Genomic DNA, 25,012 nt, shown 5'->3' with positions numbered 1-25,012 from the left:
TAGGGAAAAGCACAAGGTTCAAAGGCAGGGAGGGAGAAAGGTGCTGATGTCGGGGAGAAAGAGACACAGCTGGGCCAGCCAGGCCCTGGGCTGTTTGGGTGACAGCAGTGAAGCTGGAGGCCTTGGGAAGGTGTGAGGTTTTTGTGGGGGAAGAGAAACTGTGCTTTAAGCATGTTTAGTTTAAGCTGTTGGCAGAACATCCAAGTGGAAATAGCTTGCACACAGCCAGGAATATAGGACTGGAAAGAAAGTGTGAGGTTGTGTCAGAAAGAGCAATTGGCAGGATGACTTTCGGCCAAACTGGGGGGAACGTTCCCCTGCGTCTCTCCGCAAGCACAGAGAGGGGCTTTCTCCTCAGGCGCAGGACACTGGTGCTTCACTGCAGTGCTCCTTTCCTCTGCTCACCGCAGACCCTAGAGCCCAGCACAGTCGTGCTACAGGCTTCAAATCCCTAAAGGGCGCTGTGAAGGGATCTCAGTCCATAAATTTCCCCATGCCACGGAGTGACAGGGGCCTCATCTTACTTTGCTAAATACATTTTGGCTGGGCCTCAACATACCAGGCCTTCCCTCGATTCACTTCAGCTTCTAGAACACAAGTCTTTGGGGTCTTGTGTACTCTCTCTTTTCTGCCACCCGCCACTTTTAGGTCAGCACAGCTGACTTCATCCTTCAGAAGGTGAGGCCATTTTAGTCTGGCCTTGATTCCTGCAGCATCAGGCTGAAACTGCTCCCCTCACCTGAGCCCTGAAGTGATGTGGCAGCCCCTTGGCCCCCAATCTCATGTCTGTGCTGGGAGTACTACCCTGCCCTTGTCTCTCTTGGGCTCTGGGGTCCTGCCTTCCCAGCCTCCCAACATTCAATCGCATCTGAGACCTCAGACTTCCACTCATGATCCATCATGGACCCCACTATTCCTCTAGTCAGAGCCCTGCTGGCATGGAGAAGTCTCCCAGCTTGGGTGACTTCCCTGATTGCCTCTGGGGTTGGCTCAGACAAACATGGCTGTGTGAATGTGGTTAGGGTGCATCTCACATGTACAACCTGGGGGACTGGAAAGGTTTCCCTGGATCCCCACAGCCACAGACGCTTATCCTTTTGGAGATCAGCAATCAGAGCTGGAGACAGATGGAGGATCTAAGGTAGCTCAGGGGGTCAGGGTGCAGACTCTGCTGCCAGCCACGAGGAGAGGACCACAGGCCCAGTGACCCAAGGTCCCTCTGCTGGCTCCACACTGAGACAATGCCCTCCGCCAGCACATCCAGGCTCCTTGTGCCAATCACAAAAAGGCACCTCCTCTGGGAGGACCAATTAGTAACAGGTGCTGCTCCCTCTGGGATTTACACAACCCTCACCCCGGGGCACGCGGCTTTGCAGGAGGAACACAGGCTGAATTTCAGGGGTCCCTGTGTGGGGTATGATCTGAACAAACATATTCGGAAGCCCTGCAAAGGGATGAGCCTGGATGAGCACATGGCTGATGTTCCTGCAGTGGCCTAGCACCCCTAAGAATGCCACCTCAGGGGCTTCCCTGGTGGCGCAGCGGTTGAGAGTCCGCCTGCCGATGCAGGGGACGCGGGTTCGTGCCCCGGTCCGGGAAGATCCCACGTGCCGCGGAGCGGTTGGGCCCGTGGGCCATGGCCGCTGAGCCTGCGCGTCCGGAGCCTGTGCTCCACAACGGGAGAGGCCACAACAGTGAGAGGCCCGCATACCGCAAAAAAAAAAAAAAAAAAAAAAAAAAAGAATGCCACCTCAGGAGAGTTTTATCCCTCCCAGCTCTGATGAAAAACATCAATGGTAACGTTTCCTGGGCACTTACTAGGTGACAGACCCTCACTGTTCTTAGTGTTCCATATTTATTCTCTCCTCGAATCCCCGCAACAACCTGAGGTGCTGGGCGACTACTATTGTTACCTCATCTCTATTTTTCTGATAGGAAAATTGAGGCACAGAGATGTTAGGCAGCTTGCCTGTGTCCTACACCCTGTTAGTTTTGGCCTGAAGATTCAAACCAGGCCCCAGAGCCTCTGCTAGGGACCAGTGGGCCTCACTGTCTGCTAAGTAACGTAATGTCTGCTGGGACCTGCCCCTTATAGTTCCTAAAGGACTTTCCCACCCGTGAGCAGGGTCGATTCACAGCCCCTTCTCCCCCACTGAGTCATCGCTATTATTATCAATCCCATTTTACAGAAGGAGGCTCAGAGAGATGAGGCAACCTTGCTGAGGTCACACAGCTAGCAAATGAGGATGTTGGGATTTGAATCCAGTTCTGCCTGCTTCTGTCTCCCTTTCTTGCTCTCTAGCTACCCCCCACCCCAAGGTTCTTGCCTTTCCTCAAAACTGAATGTCAGAGCCAGTGGGGCCTGGAAAGATGACCTCATCTGAACCTCACACTGTTACAGAGGAGGAAGCTAGCACTGCATTGCTACCTGGTTAGAGTCAGAGGAAAAGAGACAGACAGACTGAGCAGAAAGAAATGTATTCAGCGGAGAGAGAAGGAGAGAGCAAAAGAGCAAGAGGGTGAATGCCTGGGAAGAAAACAAGGCAAGGAAAAGAAATCAAATGAGAAAGAGAAAGGCCCAAAGTGGGGTGAAGGCATAAGTGACCGGCCATCTGGAAGCAGCACCGAGCTTGGTGGGGGCGTGTGTTTGTGAAGCAGGGGAGCCAGACCCACAGGTGCAAGGGCCCAGCTGCTGCCAGCCAAGAACTCTCTGGGCCCCGCGCCCAACCAGAAAGAAGGGGCTTTGGGCTGGGACAGACTCTCAGCCAGCCTGATGGGGCTCACCCCTGAAGCCTTCCTTGGGAAGAGGAAGGAAGGTTCCCATAGCCTCTTTGCATTTTCTTCAAACTTCTACCAAGTGATACCTTTGGAGTCTCGACTCTGGATGATCCCTGCTGCATCTGAATCCCAGGCTGTCTGGCCCTGGCCTCGCCTGGTCTGAGGGGATGGGTAAATGCCAATTCATACTGCCACCAGCTTGGTACACAGGAGGGACAGATAGGGAGGGGGAAACGGCTGTGCAGACCCGACTGGTCACCTTCCCAGCCAGCTCGAGGCCTGACTTAGTCTGAGGTCCAGAGCCCGGGGCTCTGCCATCAGATTGACCTTTGTTCAAGAACTGAGGCTGCCACTTCCTAGCTGTGTGACCTTGGGCAAGTGACTTTAGCTCGTTGAGCCTCAGTTTCCTTCCATGTAAAGTGGGAAAAGTAAGAATACCTACCTCATGAGGCTGTGCCAGGGTTGAATGAGATAATGTCTGTGGCTATAAACTCTCAAGTGCTGTACACATGTGAGTAATTACTCTTCTCTGACCCCTGTTCCCTGCTGCTTGGGGGATGGAGTCAGACTTCCAATCCAAGTCCAGTTCCAAGCTTGACTTCACCTCCTTGGCCCTGTTTTCCTCATTGTCACATATGCCTGTGTGGGAAGTCAAGCCTCCCGACCCATCGGGGTGGGCTCAGGGCTGCTGCTATTCCTACATAGTTGTTCCTTCAGGCCACAGACATGAGCTGAGCCCCTGCTCGTCCCCGTTTTGGTCACCAAGGCCTCAGAGGGGACCACGGTGCCAATTTGGCCCTCAAGGAGTTCCCAATACAGTGGGGGAGATAGAAAAGCAGACAGATCAAATCAAGCGGGAGATAAGAAGAGATGACATCTGAGCAGAGGGCCAGCATTCACCAGGTGCTAGGGACAGCATGTGCAAAGGCATTAATGGGAACTAGGAGAGCAGCACAGGATGGGGTCAGTAAGGATGCCACGTTAAGAAATTCAGCCTTGATGTGCTCACTGAAGGTGGCGCGGGCAGATTATACGTGGAGCCTGGTACAGTTTGTTACTCAGTAAACCATGTGCATTGCCTCCATTCTGTCCATCCACCCTCCACCCCCACCAGCAAGCAATTGAGCTGAGCCCTAAGCTTCCAGGAGAGATCCCAGTCCTTTCTCCTGAGCTCAGGCCAGTAAGGCACTTGATCCCCCGTCCCCCATCCCACCCCCACCCACACCAGCTTCCCAAGCTCAGTAAATGGCACCTCTGTTCACTCAGTTTCTCAGGCCCCAAACCTTGTCTTTCTCTCTCACCCTATGTTCAACTGATAAGCAGATTGTCAGCTGTCTCTTTAAAGTACATCCAGGAGCCAAACCACTTCTCACCACTTCCACAGCCACCACTCTGGTCCAAGCCACTGTCATCTCTCTCTCTCTGTCTCTCATTTTTAATTAAAAAAAATTGAAGTATAGTTAATTTACAGTGCTGTGTTAATTTCAAGTGTACACCAAAGTGATTCAGTTATACATATATAGCCACTGTCGTCTCTTACCTAGATCACTGCTGCAGCTTCCTGACTGGTCTCTTTGCTCCCCCATGCCCTCCAGTCTGTTCTCCACGCAGCAGCCAGAGGGATCCCGTCCTTCTCTACTCAGGAGCCTCAAACAGTGCTCCATCTCCCCCAGGGGCAAAGGTCGAGGTCCTTACAGCGCCTGTTGGACCTGGGCCCTCCTACTTCTCTGCACTCTTTCCTCCCCCCAATCCCCTTTGCTTCCGGAGCACTGGCCTTGATGTTTTCCACATGTGACAAGGTGGTTCCTGTCTCAGGCACTTTGCATTTGCCGTTCCCTCTGCCTGGAACACTTTACAGGGGAGCCACATGGCTTGTCACCTCACTGCATTCAGGTCTTGGCTCAATGTCACCTCTTCACATGGGCCTTCCCTGGGCACCCTATCTAAAACAGCAATCCTGTCACTCTCAACTCTTACCTTGCTTTATTTTTCTGCATAGGACTCATCACCACTTGCCATATTATATTTGTTCTGTCTGTCCAGCTACCATGCACATTCCACAAGGGTAGGGATTTTTGTGTTTTGTTCACTTCTGTATCTCTGATGACTAGTATACTGCCTGGCACATAGCAGGCTATCAGTAAATATCTGCTGAATGAAGGAATGGCTGAGCTGGAGAGTCCAACTTCTGGGTGTGGGAGAGAGAAGTGGCAGGAGAGTCAGAAGTGAGATGGGGCAGAGATTAGCCACATGGGCTCAGGAGTGGAATATGAAACAGATTCTGCAGAATATTCCTCAAAGGAGAAAAGAATATGAGTGAAAATCAGATGAAGGCTGGTAGAGGAGAGCCCAGTAACTCAGGGACAGAGTGGGTAGGGTTGGAAGGATGGCATTTGCCCCTCTCTCCCGCCTTCTAGGCTGGTAACCCCAGGACCATGCCATGGAGCTGACAGGTGCCTTCAGAGGAGGAAGTCCAGTCTGGCAGCGGCCACAAGCCTGGCAGAGAAGCCAGCCAGGGAAGACTGGAGAAGGCCTTGACAAATGACACCCCCTGCCCCCAGTATATAGCTGTGATTTTGGTGGTTTCTCTTCTGTTTGTCTCCATTCACAGACACATGTAAACATTATTCCCACCTCGCAGTTTAACCCTCATTTTCACCCTTATTCTGTCTTTACCTCCATTTCCAACTAATACAAACCCATGCCCTCCATGCCACTCACAGTGTGAATCCCAACAGCGTTTAGGTGACTTCTGGGGGAATGTGTGTTAGAACTGCACTGGACGTTGAGAGCTAGCCTTGGCACCTGGGGGAACCAGGAAGAGCTGACAGTCACTGCTTTCCCTTCAGCTCCTCACCACTACGACTAAAGTCCTACCATGTGCCAGTCAGGAGTGCTGACATGAACAGGTGGGAAAGGTCTTGAGTGTAATGGAAGAGACAGATAGTTAATAACTTACTGCTAAGCATATAAAAACTTGTCCAATCTCACTAATAAAATCACAGCAACCAAAATTCAAACAATGAACACTTCCGGGGCTGAAAATCCATCATCTGTTTTGTTTGTTTTTAATGTTCACGCCGTTTTTTTTTAGATATTGGGGGTAGGAGTTTGTTAATTAGTTAATTAATTTTTGCTGTGTTGGGTCTTCGTTTCTGTGCGAGGGCTTTCTCTAGTTGTGGCAAGTGGGCGCCACTCTTCATCGCAGTGCGCGGGCCTCTCACTATTGCGGCCTCTCTTGTTGCGGAGCACAGGCTCCAGATGCGCAGGCTCAGTAGTTGCGGCTCACGGGCCTAGTTGCTCCGCGGCATGTGGGATCTTCCCAGACCAGGGCTCAAACCCGTGTCCCCTGCATTAGCAGGCAGATTCTCAACCACTGCGCCACCAGGGAAGCCCAATGTCCACGCCCTTTGATCCAGCAGTTCCATTTCAACAAAGGTATCATAAGGAAATAATACAACAAATGTGCAAGGGTGTAAGTGAGACGATCTTCATTGCAATAATTTTTCTTTGAGGCAAAATTCACATCACATAAAATTAGCCATTTTTAAGTCAATAACTCAATGGCATTTGGTATATTCACAATGTTGTGCAATCATCACCCCTGCCTAGTTTCAAAACACTTTTATTACCTCAAAATAAAATCCATGCCCATTAAACAGTTACTCCCCATTTCCCCCTGTGCCCAGACAACAACCAATCTGCTTTCTGTCTTTATGCTTTTGCTTATCCTGGATGTTTCATATAAATGGAATCATACACTATGCAACTTTTGGTGTCTGGCTTCTTTTACTTAGCATGATGTTTTCGAGTACTGTAACATGTATCTGTACTTCATTCCTTTTTTACAGCTGAATATATTCCACTGTATGCATATGCCACAATTTTTTCATTCATTCATCCATTGATGGACGCTTTAGTCATTTCCACCTTTTGGCTATTATGAAGACTGCTTCTATGAATATTCATGTACAAGTATTTGAACATCCATTTTCAATTCTTTTGGGGCATATACCTAGGACTAGAATTGGTGGGTCATATGGAAATTTTATGTTGAACTGGTTGAGGGACTGCCAAACAGTTTTCCACAGTGGCTGCACCATTTTTCATTCCCATAGCAATATATGAGGGTTCCAATTTCTCCATATCTTCATAGATTCTTTTTATTTTCTGTTTTATTTTTATTATAGCCATCCAAATAGGAATAAACTGGCAACTCATTGTGGTTTCGATTTGCATTTCCCTAATGACTAATGATGTTGAACATCTTTTCATCTGCTCATTGTCCATTTTTGTGTCTTTGGAGAAATGGTTAAACAAGTTATTTGCCCATTTTTAAACTGGGCTGTGTGTCTTTTTGCTGCTGAGTTTTTTATACATTCTGGATACTAGATCTTTATCAGATATATGATTTGAAAATATCTTAACCCATTCTGTGGGTTGTCTTCTCACTTTCTTGATAACGTCCTTTGCAGCAGCAAAAGTATTTAATTTTGAAAAAGTCCAATTTATCTATTTTTCCTCTTGCTGCTTCTGCATTTGGTGTCATATCTAAGAATCCATTGCCAAACCCAAGGTCATGAAGACTTACCCCTATGTTTTCTTCTAAGAGTTTCATGGTTTTAGCTCTTACATTTAGGTCTATGATCTACTTTTAAAAAGAAAATAAATTAATTTTTTTATGGCTGTGTTGGGTCTTTGTAGCTGCTCATGGGCTTTCTCTAGTTGCTGCGAGCGGGGGCTACTCTTCATTGTGGTGCGCGAACTTCTCACTGCGGTGGCCTCTCTTGTTGCAGAGCAACGGGCTCCAGGCATGCAGGCTTCAGCAGTTGTGGCTCGTGGGCTCTAGAGTGCAGGCTAAGTAGTTGTGGTGCATGGGCTTAGTTGCTCCGTGGCATGTGGGATCCTCCCGGACCAGGGATCGAACCCATGTCCCCTGAATTGGCAGGCGGATTCCCAACCACTGCATGACCAGGGAAGTCCCCTATGATCCAGTTGGAGTTGATCTTTATTTATGGTGTGAGGTAGAGGTCCAACTTTGTGGTTTATTTTTTAATTTTTTTAATTTTTTGCAGTACCCTTTGTTGAAGAGACTATTCTTTCCCCATTGAATAGATTTGGCACCTTTGTCCAAAATCAGTTGGCCATAAATGTGTGGGTTTATTTCTCTACTTTCAGTTCTGTTCCAGTGGTCTGTATGTCTATACTCGTGCCATTAATGTACTGTTTTGATTACTGTAGCTTTGTAGTAAGCTTTGAAATCAGAAACAGTGAGTCCTGTTCTTTTTTAAAATTAATTAATTAATTTATTTTTATCTTTGGCTGTGTTGGTTGTTTGTTGCTGTGCGTGGGCTTTCTCTAGTTGTGGTAAGCGGGGGCTACTCTTCGTTGTGGTGCACCGGCTTCTCATTGAGGTGGCTTCTCTTGTTGTGGAGCACGGGCTCTAGGTGCAGGGGCTTCACTAGTTGTGGTACGCAGACTCAGTAGTTGTGGTGCACAGGCTTAGTTGCTCCGCGGCATGTGGGATCTTCCCGGACCAGGGCTTGAACCCGTGTCCCCTGCATTGGCAGGCCGATTCTTAACCACTGTGCCACCAGGGACGCCCCAACTTTGTTCTTCTTTTTCAAGATTGTTTTGGCTATTTGTGGTTGCTTGAGATTCCATATAAATTTCAGGATGGATTTTTCTATTTCTGCAAAAAGGTCATTGTGATTACATTGAATCTGTGGATAACTCTGGGTAGTAGTGACACTGTAGCAAAATTAAGTCTTCCAATATGAACACATATGTCTTTCATTTACTTGTGTCATTTTCTTTCAGTAACATTTTGTAGTTTTCGATATACAAGTCTTTCACCTCTTTGGCTAGGTTTATTTCTATTTTATTCTTTTGGATGCTATTGTAAATAGAATTTTCTTAATTTCCTTTTCAGGTTGTTCCCGGATATAGAAACACACTGATTTTTGCTCGTTTACCTTGTACCCTGCAACTTTGCTGAATTTGTTTATTAGCTCTAGTAGTTTTTTTGTTGTGCAGTGTTTTTATTTGTAAGGAAAAATGAGAGCATTCTGAATGTTCAGCATTAGGGGACAAGTTAAACAAATTTTGGAGCATCCATATGTGACCACTTTATGGTATCCAGATTTTTTGGTATGTCTGAAATATGTCATAAAAGATAATATGGTAGTTCTTTGTGGATTGATATGGAAAGCTGTCCATGGCATATAACAAAGTGAGAAAAGTCAGGTTAACAGAAAGGATGATTTCATTCATGTAAAAAAAAAAGTCAAATGGTCATATATGCATAATGCCAGCTCCCTGGGGTCAGGGATTGTTGTCTGTTTTGTCCACAGATATAACCCCAGTGCCTGGCATGCTGCATGGTACATAGTAGGTGCTCAATAAAAATTTATGGACTAAATGAAAAAAGTCTGGAGATATAAACTCCAAACTGCTAACAGTGGTGATTGCTGAGTATGGGGTTATGAGGGAACCATTATCTTATTGTTTGAATGTTTGTACTTCAAGCGTCTACTGCCAAAAATAAAGTAAAGTCTTTCCATTACCTCCCCCCATCCCCCCCCTCACCAAGTAAGAAAGGCACTGTGGTCAGGTTGAGAGAGGAAGGCACTAGGACTCAATCCATCAGGAGTAAACAGAGGCTTGTCAGCCACTTTGGAGCTGGGCCTCAGCAGGCTCATTTCTGTTGTCCCAGCGGCTACAACGATGTTTTTAAAATGCAAATCTGATCAAGCCACTCTTTGGCTAAAAAGTTTTTGATGGGGCTTCCCTGGTGGCGCGGTGGTTGAGAGTCCGCCTGTCGATGCGGGGGACACGGGTTCGTGCCCCTGTCCGGGAAGATCCCACATGCCGCGGAGCGGCTGGGCCCGTGAGCCATGGCCGCTGAGCCTGAGCGTCCGGAGCCTGTGCTTCGCAACGGGAGAGGCCACAACAGTGAGAGGCCCGCGTACCGCAAAAAGGAAAAAAAAAAAAAAGTCTTTGATGGCTCCTTACCTGCAGGATTAAGTCTAGCCTCCTCTACCTGGCACAGGAAGCCCTTTGTGATCTGGCCCCTGCTATTGTTCTTCCTGTCATTCACTAATATATATCACAACTTTTTCTTATGGAAATTTAAAAGCACACAAAAGTAGAGAGAATAGTACATTCAACCTCCATGTGTCCATCCAACGAGCTTCAACAATGATCGACATTTTTCAAATTTCGTTTCAGTTATCTCCACCCCCATACACTTTCCCCCTCTGGAGTATTTTAAAATAAACCCCAGATATATTATTTCACCTGTAAATACTTCACTTTGCATCTTTAACAACTGAGGGCTTAGATAAATATATAACTACCATGCTGTTATCATACTTAACAAAATTATCAATAATTTCTTAACATCACCTAGTCCCTGTCCAAATTTGTCCTATTGTCTGAAAAATATCTTTTTATAGTTGGTTTGCTTGAATACTTTCTAATATTCTGTGTTCCAGCAGCACCAAACTGCTTGTCACTTCCCTAAATTTCATGTGCCTTTGCCAGGAATGTCTGCCCCCAGTCTAGATTGCCTGTCCCGCCTCTGTGTCCCATAATACCCAGAGCGTGAGGCGTTGCTTTGTCTGAGTGTGTAGTTTCACCATTCCATAGGTATGTATGGAGAATTACAGGTGCCAGGTACCATGCCAGGCACTGGGGTACAACAATTAAACTGCCCAAATTCCCACCCTCCTAGGGGTTGTGTGTGTGTGTGTGTGTGTGTGTGTGTGTGTAGGAATAAAAATAAGATAATGATAAATGGTATAAAAATAAATGGTGTTTTGGAATAAAGAGAGCAAGGTGGCTACTTTAGATGGCGCGGCTAGAAGGAGCCAGTCTGGGGAAGATCTGAGCATTCCAGGTGGAAGTACTAGCCTGTGCAGAGACTCTAAAAGGTGAGGGTCTTAGAAGGCCCCCATCTTCGAAGGCTCTATATATGTCTGTCTTTACCTCTACATTTGTAGCTCTCATCCTTTCAGGGAATCATGAAAACCCCTTTGAGTGTTGAGAATCTGATAATAGCTATGGTTCCTTGCCCCAGAACAACATACCAATGCACAGCCACATGAATTTGTATATTATTCCCCTAATTCCTGAAGCCAGAGAATGTCAGGAAGCTTCCTTGCCTAGACTGGGCTCTCATTTAGGGCAGGAACAGTGTCTAATACTGACAGCTAATATGTACACTACTATGTGCTTTCTTTCATGATCTCTTTGATCCCTCAAAACCACCCCATGAAGTAAGTACAGGGATTATCTCCATTTGATCAATGAGGAGGCTAAGGCTCAGAGAAAGTAACTTACTTGGCCAATGTCACAAAGCTAGTGAGTGACAGGGAGGGGAGTCAGACCCAGACAGTCTGAGGCCAAAGTGCATATGTGCTGCTGGTCAGCTTGGGGCCCAGCACTGAGAAGGTTTGGAGACTCGTCCTTAGCAAAGGCAGGTGAGGAGGAGTTGCTGGAGCTTTCTGTGCAGGGGCTTAGAGATGTCAAAACCTGCTCGGCCTGATGGCTGTTTGCTTTTCTTCTTTCTCTTCCTCCTCCTTGTCTTCCTCTTCTTCCTCCTTCTTCCTTTTTTGTTGAACGACAATAGTTGATTTTCTTATAAAGAAGTCTTTCTGCCTTAGAAAGAGTCTTTTAAATATAGAAGTGGAAATATACCCCTCTTTCTGAGACCACTCACACTGAAGGCAACAGAGGCAGATCCACCTCCCCAAAGGGAAACTGGCTTGGGATTTTTCCATTGGCTTTCAAAAAATATATTTATTTACTTTTTTTGATCAGGCAATACATTCACATGGTTCAAAACTCAAAAGGTACAAAAAGGAACACAGTGCAAGTCTTCCTTACTCCCTTGCCACCTGCCACCCGGTTCCCCTGCTTGGAGGGAACTGAGGTGTCCCAGTTTCTTGTGTATCTTTCCAAAGGTGTTTTATGCAAATATAGGCATGTACAATATATATATATTTTTTGGTTTTGTTTGTTTGTTTTTGTTTCTTTAAACATCTTTATTGGAGTATAATTGATTTACAATGGTGTGTTAGTTTCTGCTGTATAACAAAGTGAATCAGCTATCTCTATACATATATCCCCAAATCCCCCCTCTTGCGTCTCCCTCCCACCCTCCCTATCCCACTCCTCTAGGTGGTCACAAAGCACCGAACTGATCTCCCTGTGCTATGCGGCTGCTTCCCACTGGCTATCTATTTTACATTCGGTACTGTATATAAATCCATGCCACTCTCTCACTTCGTCCCAGCTTACCCTTCCCCCTCCCCGTGTCCTCAAGTCCATTCTCTACGTCTGCATCTTTATTCCTGTCCTGCTCCTAGGTTCGTCAGAACCATTTTTTTTTTCTTTTTTAGATTCCATATATATGTGTTGGCATACGGTATTTGTTTTCCTCTTTCTGACTTACTTCACTCTGTATGATAGACTCGAGGTCCATCCACCTCACTACAAATAACTCAATTTCGTTTCTTTTTATGTATGTGCCCCACTTTACAGGGATAAGGTAACAGACCCAGAAAGGTCGAGTAACTTGCTGAGAAGCACACAACTACATACTGTTGTCGTTGTGTGGGGAGGGCCGGAGAGCAGCATGAGGCTTGGTCCAGCTTGGACTTTGGAAGCAAAAAGAAAGTTGTTTACTCCAAAGTCACAGTTTAAAAATATTTCAGCGGCATGCAGTGTGGGCAGGGGGAAAAGGGAACTTGTAGTTCCAGGTGGGTTGGCTTCCTGGCTCTGCCACTGACAACTGGGCAAGTTACTTCACAGTTTGTGGCCTCAGTTTGCTAATCTATAAAGTAGAGAAGATAATACCCACCCAGCAGGGTGGATAGTGACATACTCCAAATAAAAGCGATTTTTAAAATGGGGCATATTCCAATGCTTGCTTTGCATTATTATTATGGTTATGATGGCTGGTCCTTGCGGGCACAAAGGCGTCTGTTTCCTGAAGGGAAGGCAGGCTCACACTGGGTACAAAGTTGCCCCGCCCTCAAGCCACCTTATCTAAAAAGACCCTCTCCAGCTGAGTGAATTGTAAATCAGGAACCCTCTAGCCGGATCAGTCTTCCTTGCCAGCTCAGAACCTCCTGGGTGGTTAGAACAGTCCCAGGGCCTGAGCACAAACTCTTCCTCAGTGGGTGTCTTGAATTTACTTTGATCTGTAACTTTATCTGCAGATCAATTCTTTTAATAAAAAGTTTATGTATTTATTTTTCCAATTACAAAACTAGACCCTGCTTACTAGAGAAAATTGGGAAAATATTGAAAAGTAGAAAGAACCAAAATTAAACCATCTTTATACCTTCTTCCTCCACAGAAGCCCACCTCAGTTAATATCTTGGTGTATTTCTTTTCTTTTCTTTTTTTTTACAGCTTTACTGAGGGTGTAACTGATAGATCAAAAGCTGCACATATTTACTGTGTACAATTTGATGAGTTTAGACCGACCGGAGCAACTCTTGATCTCTCTTGCTTGTTTTGGGAATACCACCTTTGTTTGGTATTTCAATTTTAATTGTAAAAAATGGAAAATGATTCCTACTTCCATCTATGGGATTTTTTTCTTTCGCCTAATGTTTTCAACAAGAATCAAATGAAAAGGAATCCTGAAGGCCACTGAGGTGATGCCGTCTCTCAGGAACAGGCCTGGCCTCGGTTCAACAGCTCACTCTGGGGCTCAGCCATGAGGGCCAGTGCTGGTGAGAAAGGGCTCCTTCTGGTTCAGGCCCATTCCCCTTGAAAGGAAAATGGAGCAGTAGTATTCACCACTTTACCAGGTGGTTGCCTCTTAGGGCTGAGCCCTTCACAGGAATTTGGGTGATGATTTTGGGGGGGTGGGTCCCTTAGAAAGGATTGGGATACCGGACCCAGCAAGCCTTTGAGACCACAAATCTTGGCGGGTGGTCCCTTGCAGGCTGGGAATTCAGAGTTCTCATTTGCCTTCCTTGGCCTCCCCACACCCCACCTGCCCCATTCAGCGCCTCCTCCCTCTTCTATTTTTTTAAACCCCCCTTCATTTTGGCATAAGTAAAACTGTCCTTAAGCCGAGAGTGTATAATTAGGATAGTGGGCATTTGAAGTGACTGGTATTCCTAGCCGACCAGGCGCCCCGATGCTGTTTAATAAAAGCTTGGCTATTCCCAGCCTAGGACACGTTCAAGGCTTTTTCCACTCTCTTCTGCCGAATGCCCTTCCCCCCTCAGTAGCCTGGAGAAATACAACTCACCCTACGAGGCCCAGCTCAAATATCATCCGCTTTGAAACGCTCTGGGATGCCGCCCCCGCCGGGCGAATTGCTATCTCCCCAGTGCTCCCACAGCTCGGGATTCATGTTGGCTACAGAGCACGAAGCATGTTGGGATCTGGTTCTTTCCCTCCTACTTTGCCTTGTCTGGGAGTTCCTAGATGGCCAGGATGGGGCCGTGTCCTTGTCTCCCATCCAAGTCCCAGTAGCTGTAGGAGCTGCATAAATACTTGGCGAATCGAATTCCAAAATCGTGACGTTTGGCTGTCCCTTCTGCTTCCTCATTTCTCTCGTGACACCCCCATCTGCATTTTGCCATCTTTCCTTCGCCTTTGAGGTTATAGTAACACCAATGCATCACAACTGTATCCCATTTTCATCAAGTGTGCTGATTGTCTACACTTGACGGGAAGTAGCTTCGATTCATCAAGATGTCCCTCTTGTCTCTGACATGCCACCTGCTCTTCCTATCCCTGAGTGGCTCCGCAGGCAGGGACAGCTCCTCCGTGGGGTGCCAGCAAGACCCTTTCCATGGTTGCAGCACCTGTATTCCCGTGAGCCCTGGGCAGGCCCCAGCACAGGTCAGAGCTTGGCTTACGGTCCCCAGGACTTAGTGGAGACACACTAGTTCCTCAGCAGGATCCAGTTCTCAGAGTCAGCCTCCCAGGCTGGGTCAGAGCAGAACAGGGAAGCAGCAGGGTTATTCTTGATACTTCAGTGAGAGGAAATGTTCAGAACTGTGTGTGCTGTCAGTGGTACTTTACAATGAGGACAATGGCACAGAGAGGTAGGTTTTCAAAGATTTTATTAAAAAACAAAATAGATCCGCAATCCTGAAAACAACACGGGTGGGTTTCTCCCCACCTCCCAGTCTGCTGACCAGCCCCCCTCCCCCACCCCCCGAGGCTCCACCTGGATGGTCCTGAGGCCCAAACCCTGCCTGTCAGCTCCCCCCGCCCCACAAACTGGCAATCAAATCTCCATGATTTCCTCCAGCTTCTGATCTGTCTCCTTTAAGAAAATAAAAATACCCCCTCCCCAACTTGCTTAAAAATAATTTTCAAAGATTAAAAACGGCATCTGTGTGTTTTTAAAAAATAAACACTTTAAGTGTTGGAAATCTTTGTCTTCCCCTAGGTCTAGTTGAGGCCTCTGGGGTGCCTGCCTGCCTCACCCCAGGAGGCCAGCTGCCACTTGGTGCCCCTTGGAAATTTTCAGGAAGTAAAATTCCGCCAAATTTCCCCTGCAGTCACAAATTCCACACACTGCTCCCATAAACACGCTGTCTTCATTACAGGCACTGCTCCTCAGCTCTGGAAACCTGATCTCTTTTTGTCAACTAGACCACATGCTTCAGATTCCCTACAAACAGGAGAGAAAACAAAAATCAAATTCAGGTAACATATGTGAATTATACCTCAATAAAGCTGCTAAGAAAAGGCACTTTCATTTTGGAGCTAGTTCTTGTGCTGCCCTTGGGAACCCTGAGACCCCCAACATATGAACAAGCTCAGGCTAGACTGCTGGATGGTGAGAGATATCTGGCCCAGTTATGCCAGCAACCACCAGCCACCCACCAGACATGTGAGTGAGGCCTTTGACAGCTGGCTGACTGCAGTGCTGGGTGAACCCAGCCAAAACCAGCAGAAGAACCACTCAGCTGAACCCAGCCCTGATTGTTTTAAGCCACACACACACACACACACACACACACACACACACACACACACACACACATTCCAGCAACACTTTTCAGAGTTCGCATCTCACTAACTGTATCAGATCTTCCCCTGCCCCCAACCTTTCTTGCCCCCCACCCCCACCCCCCACCCCCCACCCCCGCTTAGCAAGGCACAACCCTCCTAGCATTTTCTCTCATGAGTACCTGTGAAATACGAATTGGGGATTTCCCCCAGCCCTCAGGTCTAAGAATCTTGGAAAAGCAATCACTTGAAATCCTACAGGACTGGGCTCTAGGAAGGAAAAGTTTGCTCCCTTGGTCCCTCCACAGTCTTCTCCTTGTCCCACTTCCCCAAGCAGAAATACTGGGCTCCAAACCCTACTGACCACTTCTCCTCTAAAACAGGAAGGATGTTCTATGAGGGCAGGGACATGGGCTGCCTTACTCTTGGTTGATCTCCAAAGTCTAGCACAGTGTCTCACACATAGTAGGTGCTCAATAAATGGCTGAATAAATGGCTGAATGGAACAAAGGAAGGAAAGAAAAAGAAATCAGCACCCACATGCCTATCTGGTTTAATTTTTTTTTTTTTTTTTTTGCGCGATACGCGGGCCTCTCACGGCTGCGGCCTCTCCCGTTGCAGAGCACAGGCTCCAGACGCGCAGACTCAGCGGCCATGGCTCACGGGCCCAGCCGCTCCACGGCATGTGGGATCTTCCTGGACCGGGGCACGAACCCGTGTCCCCTGCATCGGCAGGCGGACTCTCAACCACTGCACCACCAGGGAAGCCCTATCTGATTTAATTTTTAATTTTAAATTGACATACAGTGAAATTGACTGTTTCTGGTATGTGCAGTTCTGTGATTTTTAACACACGTAAAGATTCATGAAACAGACTGGTCCCATTACCCACCAAAATCCCCTGCAGTCACATCCTCCCCTCCCCCTCTTACCACCTGGCAACCACTGACCTATTCTCCATCACTATAAGTGTTGTCTTTTCCAGAATGTCATATAAATGGAATCAAGTAGTATGTGACCTTTTAAGACTGGCTTCTTTCAAGCAGCATAATGCCTTTGAGTTTCATGCAAATTTTTAGGTTCATGCAAATTTTTCAGTGTATCAGTAGTTCATTCCTTTTTTGGTACCCTTCACCAAGTTTCTCCAAGTGGAAACATCTTACATAATTATTATTTAATATAAAAACCAGGAAATTGACACCGGTATAATTCACAGACCATATTTAGGTTTCACCAGTTTTATATGCACTCGTGTGTGTGTGTGTGTGTGTGTGTGTGTATGAGTGTTTGTGTGTAAGAGTATATTCTATGAAATTTTATCACATGTATAGGTTCGTGTAACCCCCACCACAAGAAGATACAGAAATATTCCATCACCACAAAGATCTCAACGCTACCTTGTTAACTCCCCTCCACCCCCTATTTGTAAGCCTGACAACCATTAATCTGGTCCCGAGGTCTATAATTTTGTCATTTCAAGAATGTTATCTAAATGGAATCATACAGTATATAATCCATTTTGAGATTTTTTTTTCTCTCACTCAGCACACTGCCCTTAAAGATCTATCCAGGTTATTGGGTGCATTAAGTTCCTTCTTTTTTGTTGCTGAGTATTGTTCCATGGTATGGACATGGCACAGTTTGTTTAACCACTCACCCACTGAAGGACATCTGGGCTGTTTCCAGTTTTTGGCTATTACACAAAAAGCTGCTATGAACATTCACGTACAAGTTTTTGTGTAAACACAGTTTTCATTTCTCTGGGATAAATGTCCAAGAGTGCAATTGCTGGGTCCTATGGTAGTTGCATGTTTAATTTTATAACGAACTGACAAACTGTTTTCCAGAGTGGCCATACCATTTTGCATTCCCACCAGCAATGTATGAAAGATCTAGTTTCTCAGCATTCTTGTCAGCATTTAGTGGTGTCACTAGGTTTTATTTTAGCCATTCTGATAGGTGTGTAAGGATCTCTTATTGTGGTCTCAATTTGCATTTTCTTAATGGTCAATAATGTTGAATGTCCTTTCATGCACTTATTTGCTGTCTGTATATCCTCTTCATGTTGTTTGTTAATTGAATTTTTTTTACAGTTGAGTTTGGAGAGTTCTTTATATATTCTAGATAAAAATCTGCTGTTGCACATATGATTTGCAAATATTCTATCTCAGTATATAACTTGTCTTTTCATCCTTTTTTTTTTTTTTTTTTGGCTGCAAACCATGTGGTTTGCAGGATCTTAGTTCCCTGACCAGGGACTGAACCTGGGCCCTCGGCAGTGAAAGCACAGAGTCCTAACCACTGGACCACCAGGGAATTCCCTGTCTTTTCATTCTTCTAACTCTTGCAAAGCAAAAGTTAATTTTTTGGATCATGGTTTGGGTGTTTTCAACCTTTCAGCTCACAATCTCTGGATAATCTTTGATTCTTCATCTCTTAGTTCAAGCTCCCTTCACATCTTATGAGTTGCCAAGCCTAACCTCAAGATGTCTCCCAAATATGTCCTCTCCTTTCTGTTCCCCTGTCTCCACCTTATTACCAGTTCTCATCACTCAGGTCACTGCAACAGCCTCTTAACTGGTGCTCGCACCTCTGGAGCTGTCCCCTGCACAATTCTAGCTGTGACCACGTGCCTCCTCTGCTCCGAAATAACTTTAGCAGCTCCCGACCACCTATGAATGAAGTTTAACACCTTAGCTTACATGTGCCCCATCCATACTTTCCCATCTCCATGTGGGCCTGTATATCTTGTACATCAGAGATAGGGTGACGATATAATTTATTGTTGAAACCAAGATACTTGAGAATGAAATGAGGTGCCGTGGGTGTAAAGCAGAGCTGTCCCAGAGATCACAAACTGGGAGCCCGTGACCACATCTTGCTTCCCAAATTGTTTTGTTTAGCTCCACATATTGACGTGCCACATGATATTCTTTAAAAATTTAAAGTAGTTGTCTACAATGAGGTATCACCTCACACCGGTCAGAATGGCCATCATCAAAAAATCTACAAACAATAAATGCTGGAGAGGGTGTGGAGAAAAGGGAACCCTCTTGCACTGTTGGTGGGAATGTAAATTGGTACAGCCACTATGGAGAACAGTATGGAGGTTCCTTAAAAAACGAAAAAATAGAACTACCATACGACCCAGCAATCCCACTTCTGGGCATATACCCTGAGAAAACCGTAATTCAAAAAGAGACATGTACAACAATGTTCATTGCAGCACTATTTACAATAGCCAGGACATGGAAGCAACCTAAGTGTCCATCAACAGATGAATGGATAAAGAAGATGTGGCACATATATACAATGGAATATTACTCAGCCATAAAAAGAAACGAAATTGAGTTATTTGTAGTGAGGTGGGTGGACCTAGAGTCTGTCATACAGAGTGAAGTAAGTCAGAAAGAGAAAGACAAATACCGTTTGCTAACACATATATATGGAATTTAAGAAAAAAAATGTCATGAAGGACCTAGGGGTAAGACAGGAATAAAGACACACACCTACTAGAGAACAGACTTGAGGATATGGGGAGGGGGAAGGGTGAGCTGTGACAAAGCGAGAGAGAGGCATGGACATATATACACTACCAAACGTAAGGTAGATAGCTAGTGGGAAGCAGCTACATAGCACAGGGAGATCAGATCGGTGCTTTGTGACCGCCTGGAGGGATGGGATAGGGAGGGTGGGAGGGAGGAAGACGCAAGAGGGAAGAGATATGGGGATATATGTATATGTATAACTGATTCACTTTGTTATAAAGCAGAAACTAACACACCATTGTAAAGCAATTATACCCCAGTAAAGATGTTAAAAAAAAAAAGAAGAAGAAGGAGCACTGAATTGGGACCCAGGAGGCTTGGGTTCTATTGATTCATTGACTGACTCATTTATTCATCCACTTATTCAATCAACACTTATGGAGTGTCTATTCTTTGCCAGTACTAGCTGCTGGTGAGCACTCTAGTCTTTTGTTGTTGTTGCTATTTTTTTCTTAAATTTATTTATTTATTTTGGCTGCACCGGGTCTTAGTTGCAGCATGCGGGATCTTTTAGTTGTGGCATGCGGGATCTTTTAGTTGCAGAATGTGGACTCTTAGTTGCATAATGCGAACTCTTAGTTGCAGCATGCGAACTCTTTAGTTGCGGCATGCCTGTGGGATCTAGTTCCCCGACCAGGGATCCAACCTGGGCCCCCTGCATTGGGAGCCCGCAGTCTTACCCACTGGACCACCAGGGAAGTCCCTGTTGCTAATTAATAGGCTTTATTTTTGCTAATTAATAGACTTTATTTTTGGAGCAGTTTTAGGTTTACAGAAAAACTGAGCAGAAAGTACAGAGAGCTCTCATACCCCCCTGTCCCCCTCCTCCCCTCAGAGGCAATTTCCCCTATTATTAACATCTTTCATTAGAATGTACATTTGTTACAGTTGAATGAATGTTTATACATTATTATTAAGTACAGTCCATAGTTTACATTAGGGTTCACTCTTGGTGTTATACAGGTCTATGAGTTTTGAAAAGTGTATAATGTTACATATCCACCATTACAGTATCATATGGAATAGTTTCACTGCCCTAAAAATCCTGTTCTTCACCTATTCATCCCTCCCTCCCTTTCCCCAAAGTCTTGGCAGCCACTGATCTTTTTACTGTCTCTATAGTTTTGCCTTTTCCAGAATGTCATATGGTTAAAATCATACAGCATGTAGCCTTTTCAGACTGGCTTCCTTCACTTAGCAATACACATTTAACGTTCTTCTACATCTTGTTACTTAATAGCTCATTTCTTTTTAGCAGTGAAAAATATTCCATTGTCTGGATGTACCATAGTTTGTTTATCCATTCACCTGCTGTAGGACATCTTGGTTGCTTCCAAGTTTTGGCAATTATGAATAAAGCTGCTATAAACATTCATGTGCAGGTTTTTGTGTGGACATGAGTTTTCATCTTATTTGAATAAATAGCAAGGAGCATAATTGCTGGACTGTATGTTAAAACTATGTTTAGTTTTGGAAGAAACTGCCAAACTGTCTTCCAAAGTGGCCGTACCATTTTGCATTCCCAACAGCAGTGAATGAGAGTTCCTGTTGCTCCAACATCCTTGTCAACATTTGGTGGTGTCAGTGTTTTGATTTTAGCTCTTCATAGGTATGTAGTGGAACTCATTGTTTTAATTTGCAATTCCTTAGTGAATGATAGTGAGCATATTTTCATACACTTAATTGCAACCTGTACAGCTTCTTTGGTGAGGTGTGTGTTAAGATCACTGGCCCATTTTTTTGATTGGGTTGTTTTCTTATTGTTGAGTTTTAAGAGTTCTTTGTATATTTTGGCTAACAGTCCTTTACTGGATATGTGTTTTGCAAGAATTTCTCCCAATCTGAGGCTTGTCTTTTTATTCTTGTAATCTTTTGTCTTTTTAATGTAGAGTGGCATTGTCCAATAGAACTTTCTGGGATGATGGAAATGTTCTATATCTATGCTGCCCAATATGGTAGCCACTAGTTACCTGTGGCTACTGAGCACTTGAAATGTGGTTAGTGCAAGTGAGAAACTGAATTTTAAATTTAATTTTAATAACTTAAATGTAAATGGCCACACGTTGCCAGTGGTGACCATATTGGACAGTACAGATATAGAACAGTTCCCTTTGGCTTTTTATTTTCTTCATGACATTGACTGGGGTCATTCTTATTTGCTCTTTCATTTACAACCTCCCTATCGATCCATTAGCAAGTCCTGTCAATTCTACCTCCACAATATTTTCCAAATCCACCCACTTCCCTTCAACCTTCACTGCTATAACTTTACTCCAAGCCACTGTCACCCCTTGCATGGACAACTCTAATAGCCTCAACATTGGTCTCCTTGCTTTCATCCTTGTCGCCTACACCTTTTTCTCTATGTAGCAGCCTGAGTATTTCGTTAAAACTTAGGTCAAACCACGTTACTCCTTTGCTCAAAACCCTCTATGGCTTCCAATCACACCTGGAATAAAATCCAAACTACTTAGCCACCAAGCTCTGCAGGGCCTGACCCCGTCTCTGGTCTCCTGTCTGCCACCACCTTCTTTGCTCACTCTGTCCTGGCCACACGGGGCTTCTTTATGTTGCTGGAACACACGAATCATTTTTCCCTCTTCGGGCTCCCCCTTCTTGTCACGTGTTATTCCTTCCACCTGGCATGCTCTGTTCCTGGATATTGTCATTCCTGACTCTTCTCATCACTCAGGTCTCAATCCAAAAGTCACCTCTGAGGGGCCTGATGACTACCCAGTCTAAGTGGCCACCCCCAGTCACTCATTTTCTGTCACATCATCCTGCTCTATTTTCTTCAATATCCTTAGCACACTGAACATATCCTGCGTGCTTATTTGCTAACTTGTCTGTCTCCCCTCACAATCTCCATGCGGGCAGGGACGTGTCTGTCTTGCTTATCACTACTGTTAGCCCCCTCAACAGCGCTCAGGAATTGATCAATCAATATTCACTGAAGGAATGAACATCTCTAGAGCTACAGGGCAGCTGATAAAGCACTATCCCATTTAGGCCACAGAGGCTTAAAGCTTGGCCATTGCTCTTAAAGCCCTTAGAAACATGGTTGAGGTAAGCTGACATATGCTTACAAAAAGAGCCTCAATGCCACCAGGCTAAGTGGCAAATAAGTTCTGAAGATTGTCAGCATCACAGCAGTTTGGAGGAATGTTGGGGGCGACCCCAGAACCCTTGGAGGCTGAGTGGCACCATAGAGGAACAGAGATGTGAATTTAGGACTGCTGAAAAGTGTTCCAACTTTCATTATAGGAGTACCCCTTTCAGGAATGTTGTCATATTGACTTAACATCTGTATTCATAGTAACTCTTTTTCTTTATATCAACTTACTTTAAACATTTTAATACTTATTTTGGCCTCATTTATCCTAAGTAATGATAACAATAATGATAACAACAATAAGGTTGTGCTTAGATTTTAAAACATACATTAAAATAAATATGACTATTAAATGAAAAATGTCTTTGTGTCACCTCAAATTGTCTCTCACGCAGAGGTACATGAGGCACATTTTGGGAAAAATTATAAAAGGGATCACTTTTGGACAGCTGGTGCTTGGGCTGCTTTGCTGCCATGAGCCTTTAGTATCTGCAAATCTTGGATGTGGCACCCCCTCCCCATGTCTACAGTGGGCTAGGCCCTATGCTGGGTGCTGGGGCCACAGAGGAGAACAAGACACAATTCTTGCCCTCAAGGAGCGCTCAGTCTAGCAAGGAAGGCATATATGGAGACAAACACATCATAGTCCATAGCAACAAGCCCATATAATACCAGTCTGTACAGAGTGCTGAGGGCATACAAAGAGAGGGCATGGAAGGCTTCACGGAGAAGGTGGCATCTTGAAGGGCAAAGGGAGAGAGAATGTTCCAGGCAGCAGGAACAGAGCAGGATGTATAAAGGCACCTGCAAAGTTTTTGTGGCCAGAGCACAGGATGAGGGTCAGGGACAGGGGTGGGAGGTGTGCTATGAAGCTGCAGAGATGGTCAGAGGCCAGATTATCAAGAGCCTAGAAGACCATGGTCTTACCCTAGAGGCCATGGGGAGCCTCTGAACAATTTTAAGATGGGGAGGAGGCCCATCTAGTGTGATCTAAGGCTAGAGCAAGTTCCCCAGCTGCTGCCCCATCACACCGGGCTTCGGGGTCTCACTCTTTACCTGGGAACAATGGCAGAACAAAGGATTTCTATGAAGCCTTGGGCATGTGCTGAAACGGATCGCTGACTTTAGTTTTTAGCTCTAAATTGTCAACTATATTGTTTTTCTTGGAATATAGATCCCCCCTGTTATCAGAAAGCCTTTCAATGACAATTAAGTATAACCACTAATTACCACTTTCCTGCCTCTGGCCTGAATTAGAACCTGAGGCTGTGAATTAATCCCCCAGGCTTCTGGCATTTATAGGGTATCAGCACTTAAAGGATGTTACCCTGATGTTTCGGGTGCTCTGGTCTTAACTTGCAAGGGACTACTGCAGTCTCAAACGGAATCGAAGCGATTTCTAAAATAGCCTATGATTCATTTTTTCTCCCCTCCTGTGCCTAAATCTGCTGGCTCCATGTGGAGGGATAGGCACAAGTAACTGGAGAGGTGACATCACAGGAGTGTGCTGCATGCCTGCCAGCCAGCCAGCTCGTGGAGCTCAGCCTCGAGCAGTCTATCTGCCGGTCTGGGCGATGCCTCCTAGCCGCTTTGGAGTCACAGCTCCAGGTTCTTTGGTCCATGAGCTTTCTCCACATTTCTTTTTCAGACAAAAATTCTGGGCCGGGAAATCCAGGGTAATGGGAATAGCAGCAGTAGGAAGAATAATACAGCCTTACATCTGTATAATGATTTAGAGTTGTGAAAGCCATTTGCTCCATTTTCCTCCACCCAAACACCAGTGGGAAATGGAAGCTGGGATTTTAGGCCTGCACTGGAGACAAACTCTCGCTCTCTTACACAAAAGAGCGAAGTGCTAACATTCCCTGTTCCCCTCAAAGTACATCCTGATTGGGCCTTGGATGCCACAGAAGGTCATAGAGATTCCTTTCAGCTTCTAGGTGCTTCCTGGAAGAGAAATTCTCCAGGACAAATTTGCCTGGCAGGCACAATCTATGAACCATGCCATCCTGATGTAGCTAGCAAGTAGTGCCAGTCCCAGCACTGCCAACTTGTTCTGCACACCCTGGCTTACAGTCCCTATGGTCCCGAAGACCTTTACTGGAGCCAAAGGCATAGCCTCTAACTGTGGAGCCCCGAAGGTAGGGTGTGTCATGAACATCTGGAAGTGCCAACAGCTGCCACGGTAGCTCAAGGTCCCGTGAAAGGAAAAAACACCACTGTATCAGCCATCATTGTGGATCCTGCAGTGAAGCGCCACTGAGCCCACCCGTGAACAGCCGAGGAGTGGGGTGGAGGGATTCCTTCCTTGGAGGAGCCATAAAAATAGTTCTGCAGTGGTTTCACGTTGGCTCTGTGATATTCAAGCACCTGGTCTCAGCATAGCTTGGTGTCCCCAATGCTCTATCGCTACTGCCAGCATAAGAAGTCTCCCAGCCTGGCTTCCTTCCCCTGCTCCTCCCTAGCATTGTGGCTGCCAGGCTGGACACCAAAGGGGTGGCATACTCTTGCTTGGCCTTCTTGGTTAAATTTCCGTGTCACTTGTGTGTGTGTGTGTGTGTGTGTGTGTGTGTGTGTG

The 25,012-nt window shown here is 45.7% G+C and overlaps 1 protein-coding gene across 1 annotated transcript in view; it reads right to left on the bottom strand.

Annotated features, from left to right (window-relative positions):
• Nucleotides 1–15,036: 15,036 nt before the first annotated feature.
• The window catches only part of HDAC8 (histone deacetylase 8), a 241,375-nt gene continuing 231,399 nt past the window's right edge, over nt 15,037–25,012 (bottom strand). Inside the window, exon 11 of the mRNA XM_060001779.1 lies at nt 15,037–15,433. Within this exon, the coding sequence (XP_059857762.1) occupies nt 15,411–15,433 (23 nt within the window). The 3' untranslated portion in view covers nt 15,037–15,410. The remainder of the gene's footprint in view (nt 15,434–25,012) is intronic.

The sequence above is a fragment of the Delphinus delphis genome, chromosome X (genome assembly GCF_949987515.2).
Source record: "Delphinus delphis chromosome X, mDelDel1.2, whole genome shotgun sequence".
NCBI classification, from domain to species: Eukaryota; Metazoa; Chordata; class Mammalia; order Artiodactyla; family Delphinidae; genus Delphinus; species Delphinus delphis.
The sequence above is the reverse complement of the archived record's forward strand: the minus strand, read 5'-3'. Positions and strand labels throughout refer to the sequence as shown.